Below are 13,063 nucleotides of genomic sequence, written 5' to 3' on the forward strand. Positions count from 1 at the left end.
TGGTTTAGAAGCATGATCCTCAGATCTCAGCCTCCTGAGTAGCTAGGATTACAGGCGTGAGCCACCAGCACCTGGCCATTTCTGCCTTTTGACATCAAGAACCACTGAGTTATACCTAATCAGTTCCAAATTAATGATCTTCTAATCCTATTTAAGTATCAGTGAAACCATGCTTTCCTAAATTCCAAATAAATAAGTTTTTATTTTTTGAGAAGTGATATGGGAGTTTCTGAGGCTACACCTGAAAATTACACATCCACTAGTAGCAGCTAGAATTGTATGCGTGCAGGGGACAGAGTGAGTGGAATCCTGACTCAAAAATGGACCATAAGGGGTAGGAATGTGGCTTAGTGGTAGAGTACTTGCCTTAGCATGCATAAAGCCCTGGGTTCAATTCCTCAATACCACATAAACAGAAAAAGTGGGAAGTGATGCTGTGGCTCAAGTAGTACAGTGCTACCCTTGAGCAAAAGACACTCAGGGACATTGCAAGGGATGACTAGAGAAATAACTCAGTAAGACGTACTTTTTCCATTCAATGTGATATTTGGGGAATTTCTGAATCTGCAGTGAGACCATCCAAGCCCAAGTGTGAACTGGAAGGGGAGCTGACAGAGGGAAGTGACCTGACTCTGCAGTGTGAGTCATCCTCTGGCACAAAGCCCATTGTGTATTACTGGCAGAGAGTCCGGGAGAAAGAAGGAGAGGATGAACATTTGCCTCCTAAATCTAGGATTGGTAAGTCATCTTCCTACCACTGTACTGGGCCAATGAGACATATGGTATCCATGAACTCTACACTGGCTGCAGTAGCTCACTTTGAATATACTCCGGAACCTCTTCAACCTCCATTTTTGTTCATTTATAAATGAGGACAGAAAAATCTTTCTTAAAATGACACAAAGAAATGCTAAGAGATTGGGAATAAATGTATTACATAAATCACTACATCTATCTTGTTGATCACTTAAAAGTTCACAAGCATTTTGTAACTTTTGAGAATGCACTTCCACTTAAAAACATATTTACAATGGGTGCTGGTGGCTCACACTTATAAACCTAGCTACTCAGTAGGCCAAAGTCTAAGGATCATGGTTCATAGCTAACCCAGGAAGGAAAGTCCGTGAGATTCTTGCCTCCAGTTAACTACCAGAAAACTGGAACTGGTGCTTTGGCCCTAAGTGGTAGAGCACTAGTGCTCTGAGACAGCACCCAGGCCCTGAGTTCAAGCTCCATGATGTACCAAAAATAACTAACTAAATAACTAACTAACTAAATAGTGTATTTACCTGTTTCCTTTCCCTGTTTCAAAGAGGTAGATTTTCTATCATTTCTTCCTTATTAGTCTATAGTAGAGAACCAGTGCAGGGATGTTCATAGGAATGGGGAACATTTTTTCTGCAAGGACTATTTGGGTATTTTTTTTTTTTTTTTTTGGGTCCGGTTGTGGGGCCTGAACTCTGGGCCTGGGCGCTGTCCCTCAGCTCTTCAGCTCAAGGCTAGCGCTCTACCACTTGAGCCACAGCGCCAGTTCCGGCTTTTTTCTTTTTGCTTATGTGGTGCTGAGGAATCGAACCCAGGGCCTCAGGCATGCAAGGCAAGCGCTCTACCACTGAGCCACCTTCCCAGCCCTATTTGGGTATTTTTAATAGGCAAATTATCAATACAGACAGGCTTAGGCAGTCAATAAGAAGCATACATGTCTGTCCCATCGCATACCACGGGCTTCATTTGGCCCACAGGCTAGAGGTCACCCACCCCTGATAGAAAACAAGAAATATAGATGCTGTCACTTTTTAGCATCACTCTTTCTGTTTTTACAGACTACAACAACCCAGGGCGAGTTCTCCTACAGAACCTCACTATGGCCTCCTCTGGGCTCTACAGGTGCACAGCGGGCAATGAGGCTGGGAAGGAAAGCTGCGTGGTGAGAGTAACCGTACAGTGTAAGTACCTGAAGGGCTTTTGTTTTTGTTGTTATTGTTTTACCTTTGTTTATTTCTAGGGATTGAACCCAGGGCCTTATTAAGTATACAAGGTAGGCACAACAACCAGACAGCAAGGAGTATTTTTATATCTTTAAATTAAATCAAATTTACTTATTTTACCATTTAAAACATTTTTTATAGAAAATTAATTTATAAATCATTTTACAAGAAGATAAACATCAATGTTTATACCAACTTTAATAGTAAACAACTAAAATAGAAAAATTCTATCCTATTTGTGCTTCAACATCTGTGTTTTGCTTCTTGCCTTTTGGAGAAAACACTGCAATGTAAAGCTACAGTTTTTTGGTTTTTGGGACAAGGGCAACAATTAATATCTTCCTTAATCACACAATTCTAAAGGAAAAACCAACTTTCCAGAAATTTTAATTTTATTTGCACATTGTTTCAATATAAGACTATTTATTTATTTATTTATGCCAGTCATGGGGCTTGAACTTTGAGCCTGGCTGCTGTCCCTGAGTTTTTGTGCTCAAAGCTAGCATTCTACCCTTAAACCATAGCTCCACTTCTGTCTTTTTGGATAGTTAATTGGAGATAAGTGTGTCAGAGCTTTCCTGCCTGGATGGGCTTTGAACCATGATCCTCAGATGTCAGCCTCCTGAGTAGCTAGGAGATTACAGGTGTGAGCCACCAGTGCCTAACAGTAAAAGTAAGGTCAAGGTCAAAGTTTTCCATTTCTAGAAGGACATGTCTATTACCAAAAATAAGTTCAACCATTCAATATCTAGGTTTGACTCTCTATATTTACAAGTGTGTGAATTAACCAGCCCCTTAAATAAATGTACTATGGGACTGAGGGTGTGGCTTAGTGTTAGACCACTTTCTTAACATGTGCAGAGTCCCTGGGTTTGATGCCAAGCAAGAGAGATGCAGATGGTAGAGTGCTTATCTAGCACATGTGGAGGTACTAGGTTCAACCTCCAGTACTGAAATTAAAAAAAAACTGCTTTATTACTTAATAAGGGAGCTGGTAAGACTTTAAAATTAATTCAAAGTACATTTGAGAAGTTACAGACAACAACAGTTGAACAGATGAAAAGATTGCTAGGTTAGGCATCAGACTGGTTAATGTTCTACAAAATCACACAGTAATTTCTGAAGTCATGTGTTTAAATGGAACAGTAATTATTTCCATCTCTACTAGACAAGGGTCTACAAGTTACCAAGTTGCTCCTACAAAGTTATAAATGGTCAGCACTATACTAATGTTTATTTTTAAGTTTCAGGTAATTTTTTTGTACAAATTCAATAGGCATTTCACTGGGGAAAAATACGGCAAATTGCATGTTATGGCCATAAAAAAAGACAACATATATATATATGTATATATATGTATATATATACATATATATATACACATAGATATACAACATATCCATAGTATATATACATATATATATAAAACACACACATATATACAACATACACACACACACACACACACACATATACACTTTTTTTGGGGGGGGGTCATTTGTGGGGCTTGAAATCAGGGCCTGGGCACTGTCCCTGAGCCTTTTTGTACTCAAGGCTAGAACTCTCACTTGAGTCTCAGCACCACTTCCAGTTTTGTGGTGGTTAATTGGAGAGTTTCAGGGACTTGCCTGTCTGGGATGGCTTTGAACTGTGGTCCTCAGATCTCAGTTTCCTAAGTAGCTAGGATAGGATTACAGGCATGAGCCACCAAGTCCCAGCTACTTTTACATCTTTGAAGTATAAACTGGTAGCAGCTTTTAGCTAAGTTGATCTACAGACTTGAGAGGAGTAAATATAATAAAGTAAAATTACACAGAGGAGTTCATAAATGCTTAATGTACACTTAGGTAGATTTTTCAAAAGTACGTCTACCTGGGTAACCAATAAGCACTGTGATTAATAACCTGTCATTACCTCTTGCCACCCCTCCATTACTCAGATTCCAACTTTATGACTGCTTTCTTTGTTTCAAAACCTGAAAGAGACAGAATCACTTTTTTTTTTTTTTTGCCAGTCATAGGGCCTGAAGTTTGGTCCTGGGCGCTGTCCCTCAGCTCTTCAGCTCAAGGCTAGTGCTCTACCACTTGAGTCATAGCACCACTTCCAGCTTTTTTGCTTATGTGGTGCTGAGGAATCCAGCCCAGGGCCTCATGCATGCAAAGCAAGCACTCTACTACTGAGCCACCTTCCCAGCCCCACCCCCCTTTTTTTTTTTGGTCAGTCGTGGCACTGTCCCTCAGCTCTTCAGCTCAAAGCAAGGGCTTTACCACTTGAACCACAGCCCCACTTCCCTTTTTCTGGAGGTTTATTGAAGATAAAGAGTCTCACAGACTTTCCTGCCCAGCTGGCTTTGAACTGCAATCCTCAGATCTCAGCCTCTTGAGTAGCTAGGATTACAGCCACAGGGGCCTGGCTCCAGAATCACTTTTGGTGTCTAGCTTTTTCTATTCTACATTGTTTTTGAAATTCTTCATTTTGTTGCTTGTAACTATACTATCGTTCTCATTGTTTTATAGTATTTGACTGCCCAACTTGTGATTCATTTTAGATGGAAAAGTTCATTGCATTTTATCTAGCACTACTTCTGTGAATTTATCCTTTAGAGGTATTCTATATAGGTGCAAATATACAGAAATTACATATTATTTTCTATTGTGAAAAAAAGCAGCCTCAATTTCTATTACTAGCTAATCCACGTAGATTGTGTTGAGAGTAGGGCAGTAAGAAAAACATCATCCTTAGCTGAAATTGTAAACTGCATTACAGCCTTTTGAAACTTTAAATATAAAAAAAAAATTTTTTTTTTCTTGTGGGTCGTGGGCTTGAACTCTGGGCCTGGTCCCTGTCCCTCAGCTCTTCAGCTCAAGGCACTCTACCACTTAAGCCACAGCACCATTTCCCAAAGTTAATTTTTTTTTTTTTTTTTTTTGGTCCAGTCGTGGGGCCTGAACTCTGGGCCTGGGCGCTGTCCCTCAGCTCTTCAGCTCAAGGCTAGCGCTCTACCACTTGAGCCAGAGCACCACTTCCGGCTTTTTTCTTTTTTTGCTTATGTGGTGCTGAGGAATCGAACCCAGGGCAGGGCCTTGAGCATGCAAGGCAAGCGCTCTACCACTGAGCTACCTTCCCAGCCCCCAAAGTTAATTTTTTAAATAAAATTTTATAGTAAGTTTAGTTCATGAAGGCAATAAAAGTATTAATAAGCAGTATTTCTGATAATATTTCTACAGTGTAAGCAATATCCATCTATCTGCTTCTATGCACATTATTTTTACCATAGCCTAATCTAGCATCTTCTCTAGCCCTATACTACTGATTGAAAGCATTCTAACTGGTATTATAGCTTCCTTTTTTTTTTTTTTTTCTTTTCACCATCCTGGGACTTGAACTATGGGCTTGGGCTCCGTCCCTAAGCTTTTGTGCTCAAAGCTAATGCTCTACTACTTAAACCACAGCTGCACTTCCACTTTTTGTAGTTAATTGGAGATAGGAATCTCAGGGACTTTCCTGCCAGAGCTTGCTTTGAACTGAGATCCTCAGATCTCAGCCTCCTGAGAATCTAGGATTCCAGGTGTGAGACCCTGGGACCCAGCTCAAGTTACTCTTTCATAGCCATTACAACAAACTCTCATAGTCATTATAATAAACACCTTGCTCCTAGCTTCAAAGGCCCTATGTGACCTGGGCCTGACTCTGTGACTACATCACGATCATCACAAGACAATGTTTGCTATCATTTATATCTCAACTCAAATGCTAAGATATAAAGTATCAGTCTTCACTGCCACAAAATTTAGGTGGTATTCCTTCATTCTCCTAAATTATCACTCAATAAGAAGTGTCAGACAAAGAGAGTAATAGGTAGCTACTCTGCAAGACAGGAAGGAAATATCCTGTCCAGGGACTATATAGTTTTTTAATTCATGTATTTCCTATCTTATGTTTGTTTTATTGTGCTTCTGAGAAAACAGATGTACAAAGCATCGGCACGGTTGCAGGAGCAGTGACAGGCATAGTTGCTGGAGCCCTGCTGATTTTTCTCTTGGTGTGGCTGCTAATCCGAAGGAAAGACAAAGAGAGATATGAGGAAGAGAGACCTAATGAAATTCGGTAAGCCTCACAAATTCTTAGACTGAGCTTCCTTCCTTTCTAGGGCTAGTTCCATAGTAACTAGTCTAAACAAATACCCTTTCCCCCCCACCCCCACTCCTCTGAATCATAAAACAATTATCCTGATAAGTAGGAAGTTGCAGCCTAGGGACAGAAGGTATGGTTTACACCTAGACTTTATTGGAAACTACTGTCAATAGACTTTTAAGTTCAACCTTACATTATTTCTGATTCATTTCCATTTATACAGGGCATATAATAAGGAATGACTATGACCTACAGAAAATGAGAGGGTTTAGTATAGGAACTCTAAATCAGCACAAATGTTATCTACACTATCTCACAGTGAGTTTTAGCCTCTCATTGTAGGCTGGATCCTTTGGCTAACAAAACAAACATTTGCTTAAACCCAGCATTAAGTATTAAGAAATGATGGGTGATTAGTTCAGTAAATGGCTGCCTTCTGATGATATTTGAAGTTTACAGGTTGTGGAATTTATTGGGAAACCTGAGGAGTGTAAGGTATATTAAATAGGTAGGTTTCATTAGGTAGCCAATGAAGAGAACAACACGCACTATTCAGGCAGGAAAAGAAGTTAATTTACCAAACTGCTTCCCCCCCCCCCCCCCCCCCCCGCCATGCATGGTGGAGAAGCGTGGCTGAAAAGGAAAAGGGTTGGGGGGGGAGGGGGGAGAAGAGTGACCCACCTCTGGGCCAAGACTTATCTAGACCAGGGACAGGAAGAGGTGTGGCTAGGGGGGGTAAGGTGTGGCCACACTGGATCTGGATGTAACCTCAGGGTCTGGGACTCTCCTAGAGTCAGAGGGGAGGCTTGTGACCTGAGGTGGCCCAGGATGAGACCTAGCAGGAGGGGAAGGTGACTGCTTCCAGGTCTGCCAGTTACTTAGGTAACAGATACTGGGAGGCAACTTAGCCAAAAGGGAGGGAGGGAGGGAGGGAGGTGTCCCTGTGCAGACCTTACGAGGAGGAAGTAAGCATAGTGGAAACCATCATAATCCTGCCAGCACTGAAGTTTATCTTTGCTGTTTTTCCTCTTTAGAGAAGATGCTGAAGCTCCAAAAGCCCGCCTTGTGAAACCTAGCTCTTCTTCCTCAGGCTCTCAGAGCTCTCACTCTGGTTCTTCCTCCACTCGCTCCACAGCAAATAGTGCCTCACGCAGCCAGCGGACACTGTCAACCGACGCAGCACCTCAGCCAGGCATAGCCACCCAGCCATACAGCCTACTTGGGTCTGACATGAGAGGATCTGAACCAAAGAGAGTCCACCATGCTACCCTGACCAAAGCAGAAACCACATCCAGCATGATCCCCAGCCAGAGTGGAGCCTTCCAAACTGTCTGAATTAAAGTGGACTTGACTTCCATGCTTTCCTAGGAGTCAGGATCTTAGGACTATTCTAGTCACTGAAACTCGTCACCAGCCACACAACCCCTTCAACCATATAAGAGGTTATTTAAACAGCTGTGAACAACAAGTGGAACAGATTCAGATGGGCACTTTTCTTAGTATGACACCAGAGAAGCAAAAAGATGTAGGATGATCATCTCCAGTAAGGCATCTCATATTGCTTTTAGACCAGAGGAAGAAAAAGCAGGCATCCAAATTTGTCTGTCTGCTGACCAGGGCCTGTGGTGAGGGTGCTGGGGAAAGGTGAGGCACATTTCCCCACCTAAGTTACCATTGTCAAGAAGAAATGGGGTGTTTGTGAATTTTGTATTCATTTCCGTGAACCTACTGGATTACTGTGATAATTCAGACAGTCAAACAGAACCCATGGCCTTATATGATACGTATCTGCACCAGGTATTGGGCTAATTGTTTCCAAGAACTCAAAAAAAAAAAAAGGCAATATATCTCTTCTGGTCTGACTTGACTTCATGTGTCATAAAGTTTAAGTATTGATTTCAGAAGGATATGAAATAGTAGGAGATGGAAAAGAGTGAGTTTTCCCCACTGTACTACTAATCTTCTTAAGTTGAACCCTAAAATAAAACCTAAAAAAGAAGTCTAAAAAGTATGACAAAGTTCTGTGAACAGCTTCTCTTAATGTTCGGAAGGATTACTGAAAAATATCAGAACAACATACTGGAACAATTGTGATTTTTTCCTCAAATTAGATGCCTCTAAGGACTTCCCTGCTGGACATCTCTGGAAGAAAAATATCCTCTACATGTCATTTAACAATGTCACTTTAAAAAAAAGTCTTCTAGAGAAATAAGATCTGGGAATGTTGAAGATCATCTGACACAACATTAGTTTCCCTTTCTAAAAGGGTGTGAAACCAGAACTTCAAGACTGAGTGATTAGATCAGTTATCTCTTAATATGTTCAGGAATGGTACAAATAAGTGTAGTACTGCACCAAACTTTGAGCTTTCTCTATTTTTCATTTTAGATGGATAAGAATCTAGGCTATTTAATGATTCTAGGCCTTAAATCATTTAAAAAAAAATCAGGCTGCCAACATTTCCTAGTAGTATTGCGAGGACTTGCCATAATCATTCCCTCTAGAGAGGCCAAAGCAGAAACTCCACATTTTCCCAGCTTCAACTTCCAAGAAAGCCTTGCTCTGGGCTGGAAGAAAAGAAAAAGGGAAGAAAAAGTAATGGGTGTTGAGAGAAGGCTCAGCTTGTGTCCATTAACATTTAAATTGCTGCTGGAGAAGTAGCTCAATGGTAGAGTCCTTAAGACTCTGGATTTAATCACTACCATTGCAGAAAAAGAAAAAAAAATTATCTGGAAAGCTATTGAAGGAGCTAATGCATCAGAGAGGAAAGGTAACTGTGAAAGGTAAAAAGTATAGCAACTTGGGATTTTTTAAAATAGTTTCTATTAAGACAGATGTCTATGGCACAAATGTTGCACTTGAATTATCCTTTCAATGAAGTTAAATAAATGACACCTATCTCCATAGGTGGAGAATATTTCTTATTATTAAAGGGCAACATGCAACAGAAAAGAAAAAGTATTAATGAAAATGGTGAAAAAAGCATTATCTTTAAAATGAGAATCAGATTCTTACAAGAAAAAGTTTACCTCATTTTTCTTCCCTACATTTGATTTTCACAATAATGTCTTCACTGAGTAAAACTGCATTTACTTCTAAAGTCCTCAGGAATTTAGATGAAAATCTTGTTTTTTTCTAGTCCTGGAGATTGAACTTGTGGCCTGGCAAATTTTAAAAGGAAAATTCTAATCTCAATTTTGTCTTCTCTGAAAAAGGTAGAAAGTGAGAGACCTTAAAAAAAAACATAAAGATATTACTTTAAGAGAACTGGTCTATTTGGAATGCTTCTTATGCTAACTCTTACCTCATTGTAAGATTTAAAACCTTTACTTGGACTACATTTTTATTCTTCTCCAAGGGTAGTATCCAGGCAACCTATCCCTTCAGCTCGTAATTCTGAGAATTCTTTTTCCTAGAGTACTTGAGCCAAATAAGCATACTATAGAGATGTCAGCTGTGTCATCATTAACAATTTTCTCTCATTTACTACTTTTGAACTAAAGGTTTCCTGCTTATGAAAGTAGACAAGTTAGTATCATTGAATATCCAAGCTGTTTTACAAATTTATTCACAATGGAAATCTACAACAAACACACAAAACAGATTATACTAAGAGCTGAGAAATTCTAAGGACTTGAAGTCTAAGCAAGGTCAACACATTTCTTTTGGCTCTGAGTTTAAGATCAAAGGTACAGACACTAGGTTCTACACCATATTCTGCTGACTTTTTAAATCAAATAAATTGATCCTTCAAAATGAAACTATGAAAGGGGATATAATTTAAACTCAGAAGACCAAATGTCGTAGTAATAAAATGCAGATGGAATAATGTGGATATTAGGAGAGTGACCATTTCAATAAAATATATAAATCAAAACTAAATTTGTAAAATAATGTTGATACTTTTGTTGTTACATTGTATAAAAACAATTTCAGAATTGCTTTTCCAAAAAGTTATTTATAATTTTGCTTCATTTCTGGTATTAAGCTATTTATGTTTCAATGTTAACTTCTAAATTGCTTTGCAGATGAGACTGTGAACATCACAAAACCAAATATTTATTATAGATGTATCTGTATCAGCAATTAAAAAATAAATAAGTAAAGGCAATACTGTAGGAAGGCTGAAGCTCATATAACCCACACTGGAAATTTGTTTATCAGCTTGCTGCCGAAGGAACTCAGACTGAATATGATCTATTATTTATTGATTTCAGTCACAAGTATACCAAGTACTTTATTCTCACAAGGCAAGATATCCAGAAATGACAAGAGTTGTTGTTAAAGCACTTTCTTAAAATCAACAAATAATTATTACTTAAAAAGTATTTTGTACCAAGGTAAAATGGCAACAACAACAAAAGCACATACTAAAGGATTTAAATAAATCTGAAAAACTTCATAGAAAGGTGGGTGTGGTGGCTTACATCTGTAATACCAGCACTTAAGAGGCTAAGAGTAGGGGATCTTGAGTTCAAGAACAGCTTTCCTGGGCTCAGCCACCTGGCTCAGTGGTAGAGCGCTTCCCTTGCATGCCCTGGGTTCGATTCCTCAGCACCACATAAGCAAAAAGAAAAAAAAGCCGGAAGTGGCACTGTGGCTCAAACGGTAGAGCTCTAGCCTTGAGCTGAAGAGCTGAGGGACAGTGCCCAGGCCCAGAGTTCAGGCCCCATGACTGGCAAAAAAAAAAAAAAAAGTAATTAAGTTTACAAAATTTAGGGCTGGCTTTTTTCTCCCTCTTTCTGTTATCCCCTACCTCCTTTCTCCACTAACTTAGCAGTACTAGGAGTTGGCCCATGGTCCTACATATTCCAAGCAAGAGCTAGCTCTACTTCTAAACTTCAGCCCTGTCTTGATTTGCATGACCTTTTTATTATTGTTCTCAGATGGAAGTTATAAAAATTATGCCAGTGCTGTGGTTCAGGCCTGTAATCCTAGCCACTCAAGAAATTGAGATCTGGGACTGAAAATGTGGCTTAGTGGTAGAGTGCTTGTCTAGCATGCCTTAAGCCCTGGGTTCAATTCCTCAGTACTATGAACAGATAAAGCCGGAAGTGGCACTGTGGCTCAAGAGGTACAGGTACAGTGCTATCCTTGAGCAAAAGCAGCTCAGGAACAGTGCCCAGGCCTTGAGTTCAAGCCCAGGACCAGCAAAATAAACAACTGAGATCTGAGGACTGGTTTAAAGCCAGCCCAGGCAGGAAAGCCCCTGAGACTTTTATCCATAATTAACTCCCAAAAGCCAGATATGTCTGATTTAGAGAAACTCAAGCTGATTTAGGACAAATTATTAGAATCTATGAGAGCCTGACTTTCTCTATCTGAAGATAAGATCATAGTAAGAATAGGTGCTTAGAATAGATGATGAGAGGGGTTATACAGAAAATATGTTAAGCATGTAATAAAATAGTATTGGCAAAGATGAAAACTACCAGCTAAATACCACACTGGGCATGAAGGTGTTAGAACACATAATCTGGTTAGGCAGGTGAAATATAATGATGAAAAAAGATAGTGGAATTATTCCTATGTGTCAACAGCAGTAATTTATACCTAGCTACAGTTAGAAAGTTGAAATACTAACATCTTGAGTCATTCTGGTTTTAAAGGTCTCTGGTAAATATACTGAACTCTTTGGGAAATCAGTTTACACATTTCATCTTTTAGTCACAAAATGGGTTGTTTTTAATATCTGAGATTTCAAAGTAAGAATTACCATATAAATTCACTATTCTTTGATGTTCAATAAAGTTTAAAATTGAATGTTTAAGCATGGTGCCAGTGGCTCACACCTGTAATACTAGCTACTCAGGAGACTGAAATCTGAAGATTGAGGTTCAAAGCCAGTACAGGCAGGAAAGTCCATGAGACTCTTATCTCCAATAAACCACTTGAGAACTGGAAGTGGTGCTGTGGCTCAAGAGGTAGAGCGTTCACCTTGAGCTGAAGAGCTGAGGGACAGCACCCAGGCCCAGAGTTCAAGCCCCACAACTGACCAAAAAAAAAAAAAAAGTACGTTTAGAAACACCACATACCACATAGCTATAAAACATACTATCCAATTAAATGTTCTATGCTGGTGGCTCATGCTGTAATCCTAGTTATTAGGGAGGCTGAGATTTGAGGATTATGGTTGGAAGGCAGCCCAGGCAGGAAAGCCCACGAGACTCTTTTCTCCAATTAACCACCCAAAAGCCAGAAGTGGGCTAACTCCAGTGGCAGAGCCCTAGCAAGGAACAATAAAGCTCAGGGACAGCACCCAAGCCGGGAGTTCAAGACCCAGAACCTAGCACAAAACAAGACCTTCCCCGACCCCCCCCCCCCCAAAAAAAAATATACTTATCAGGGGATGGCTAACACCTATAATCTTAGTTACTCAGGCGGTTGCTCAGGATTTTAGTTAAAAGCTAGCCCAAGCAGACAAATCTACAACTCCAATTAACCAGCAAGCCACAAGCACTGTGGTTCAAGGGGTAGAGCTTCAACCTTGAGTGAAAAAAGATTTCAAACCCCAGTGTAGGAAAAAACAAAAGTATGCTTAACACTAACCAGGCATTTCACAGACTAAATATTTAGTCTGATAGAATCAAGGATTATGAGGCTGTAAAAGCCACACAACTTTGTCTTCATTTTAATGTGATTTCCAGCAATGTTGGTAGAAAGCAGATAGCGCTCTACCACTGAGCCACCTTCCCAGCCCTAGATTTTTTTTTTTTTAGTCCAGTCATGGGGCCTGAACTCTGGGCCTGGGCGCTATCCCTCAGCTCTTCAGCTCAAGGCTAGTGCTCTACCACTTGAGCCACAGCGCCAGTTCCGGCTTTTTTCTTTTTGCTTATGTGGTGCTGAGGAATCGAACCCAGGGCCTCATGCATGCAAGGCAAGCACTCTACCAATGAGCCACCTTCCCAGCCCCCCAGCCCTAGATATTTTAAAAGATACTA

The 13,063-nt window shown here is 40.0% G+C and overlaps 1 protein-coding gene across 2 annotated transcripts in view; it reads left to right on the forward strand.

The window, feature by feature from the left end:
* The window catches only part of LOC138810095 (CXADR-like membrane protein), a 74,908-nt gene extending 62,969 nt beyond the window's left edge, over positions 1 to 11,939 (forward strand). For both annotated transcript variants that reach the window (XM_069997287.1, XM_069997279.1), the window contains exons 4-7: positions 571 to 738; positions 1,824 to 1,946; positions 5,957 to 6,095; positions 7,157 to 11,939. In XM_069997287.1, the coding sequence (XP_069853388.1) occupies positions 571 to 738; positions 1,824 to 1,946; positions 5,957 to 6,095; positions 7,157 to 7,457 (731 nt within the window). In that variant the 3' untranslated portion in view covers positions 7,458 to 11,939. The remainder of the gene's footprint in view (positions 1 to 570; positions 739 to 1,823; positions 1,947 to 5,956; positions 6,096 to 7,156) is intronic.
* Positions 11,940 to 13,063: the final 1,124 nt, after the last annotated feature.

Source organism: Dipodomys merriami, unplaced genomic scaffold (assembly GCF_024711535.1).
Source record: "Dipodomys merriami isolate MVZ:Mamm:240054 unplaced genomic scaffold, mDipMer1.0.p SCAF_103, whole genome shotgun sequence".
NCBI classification, from domain to species: Eukaryota; Metazoa; Chordata; class Mammalia; order Rodentia; family Heteromyidae; genus Dipodomys; species Dipodomys merriami.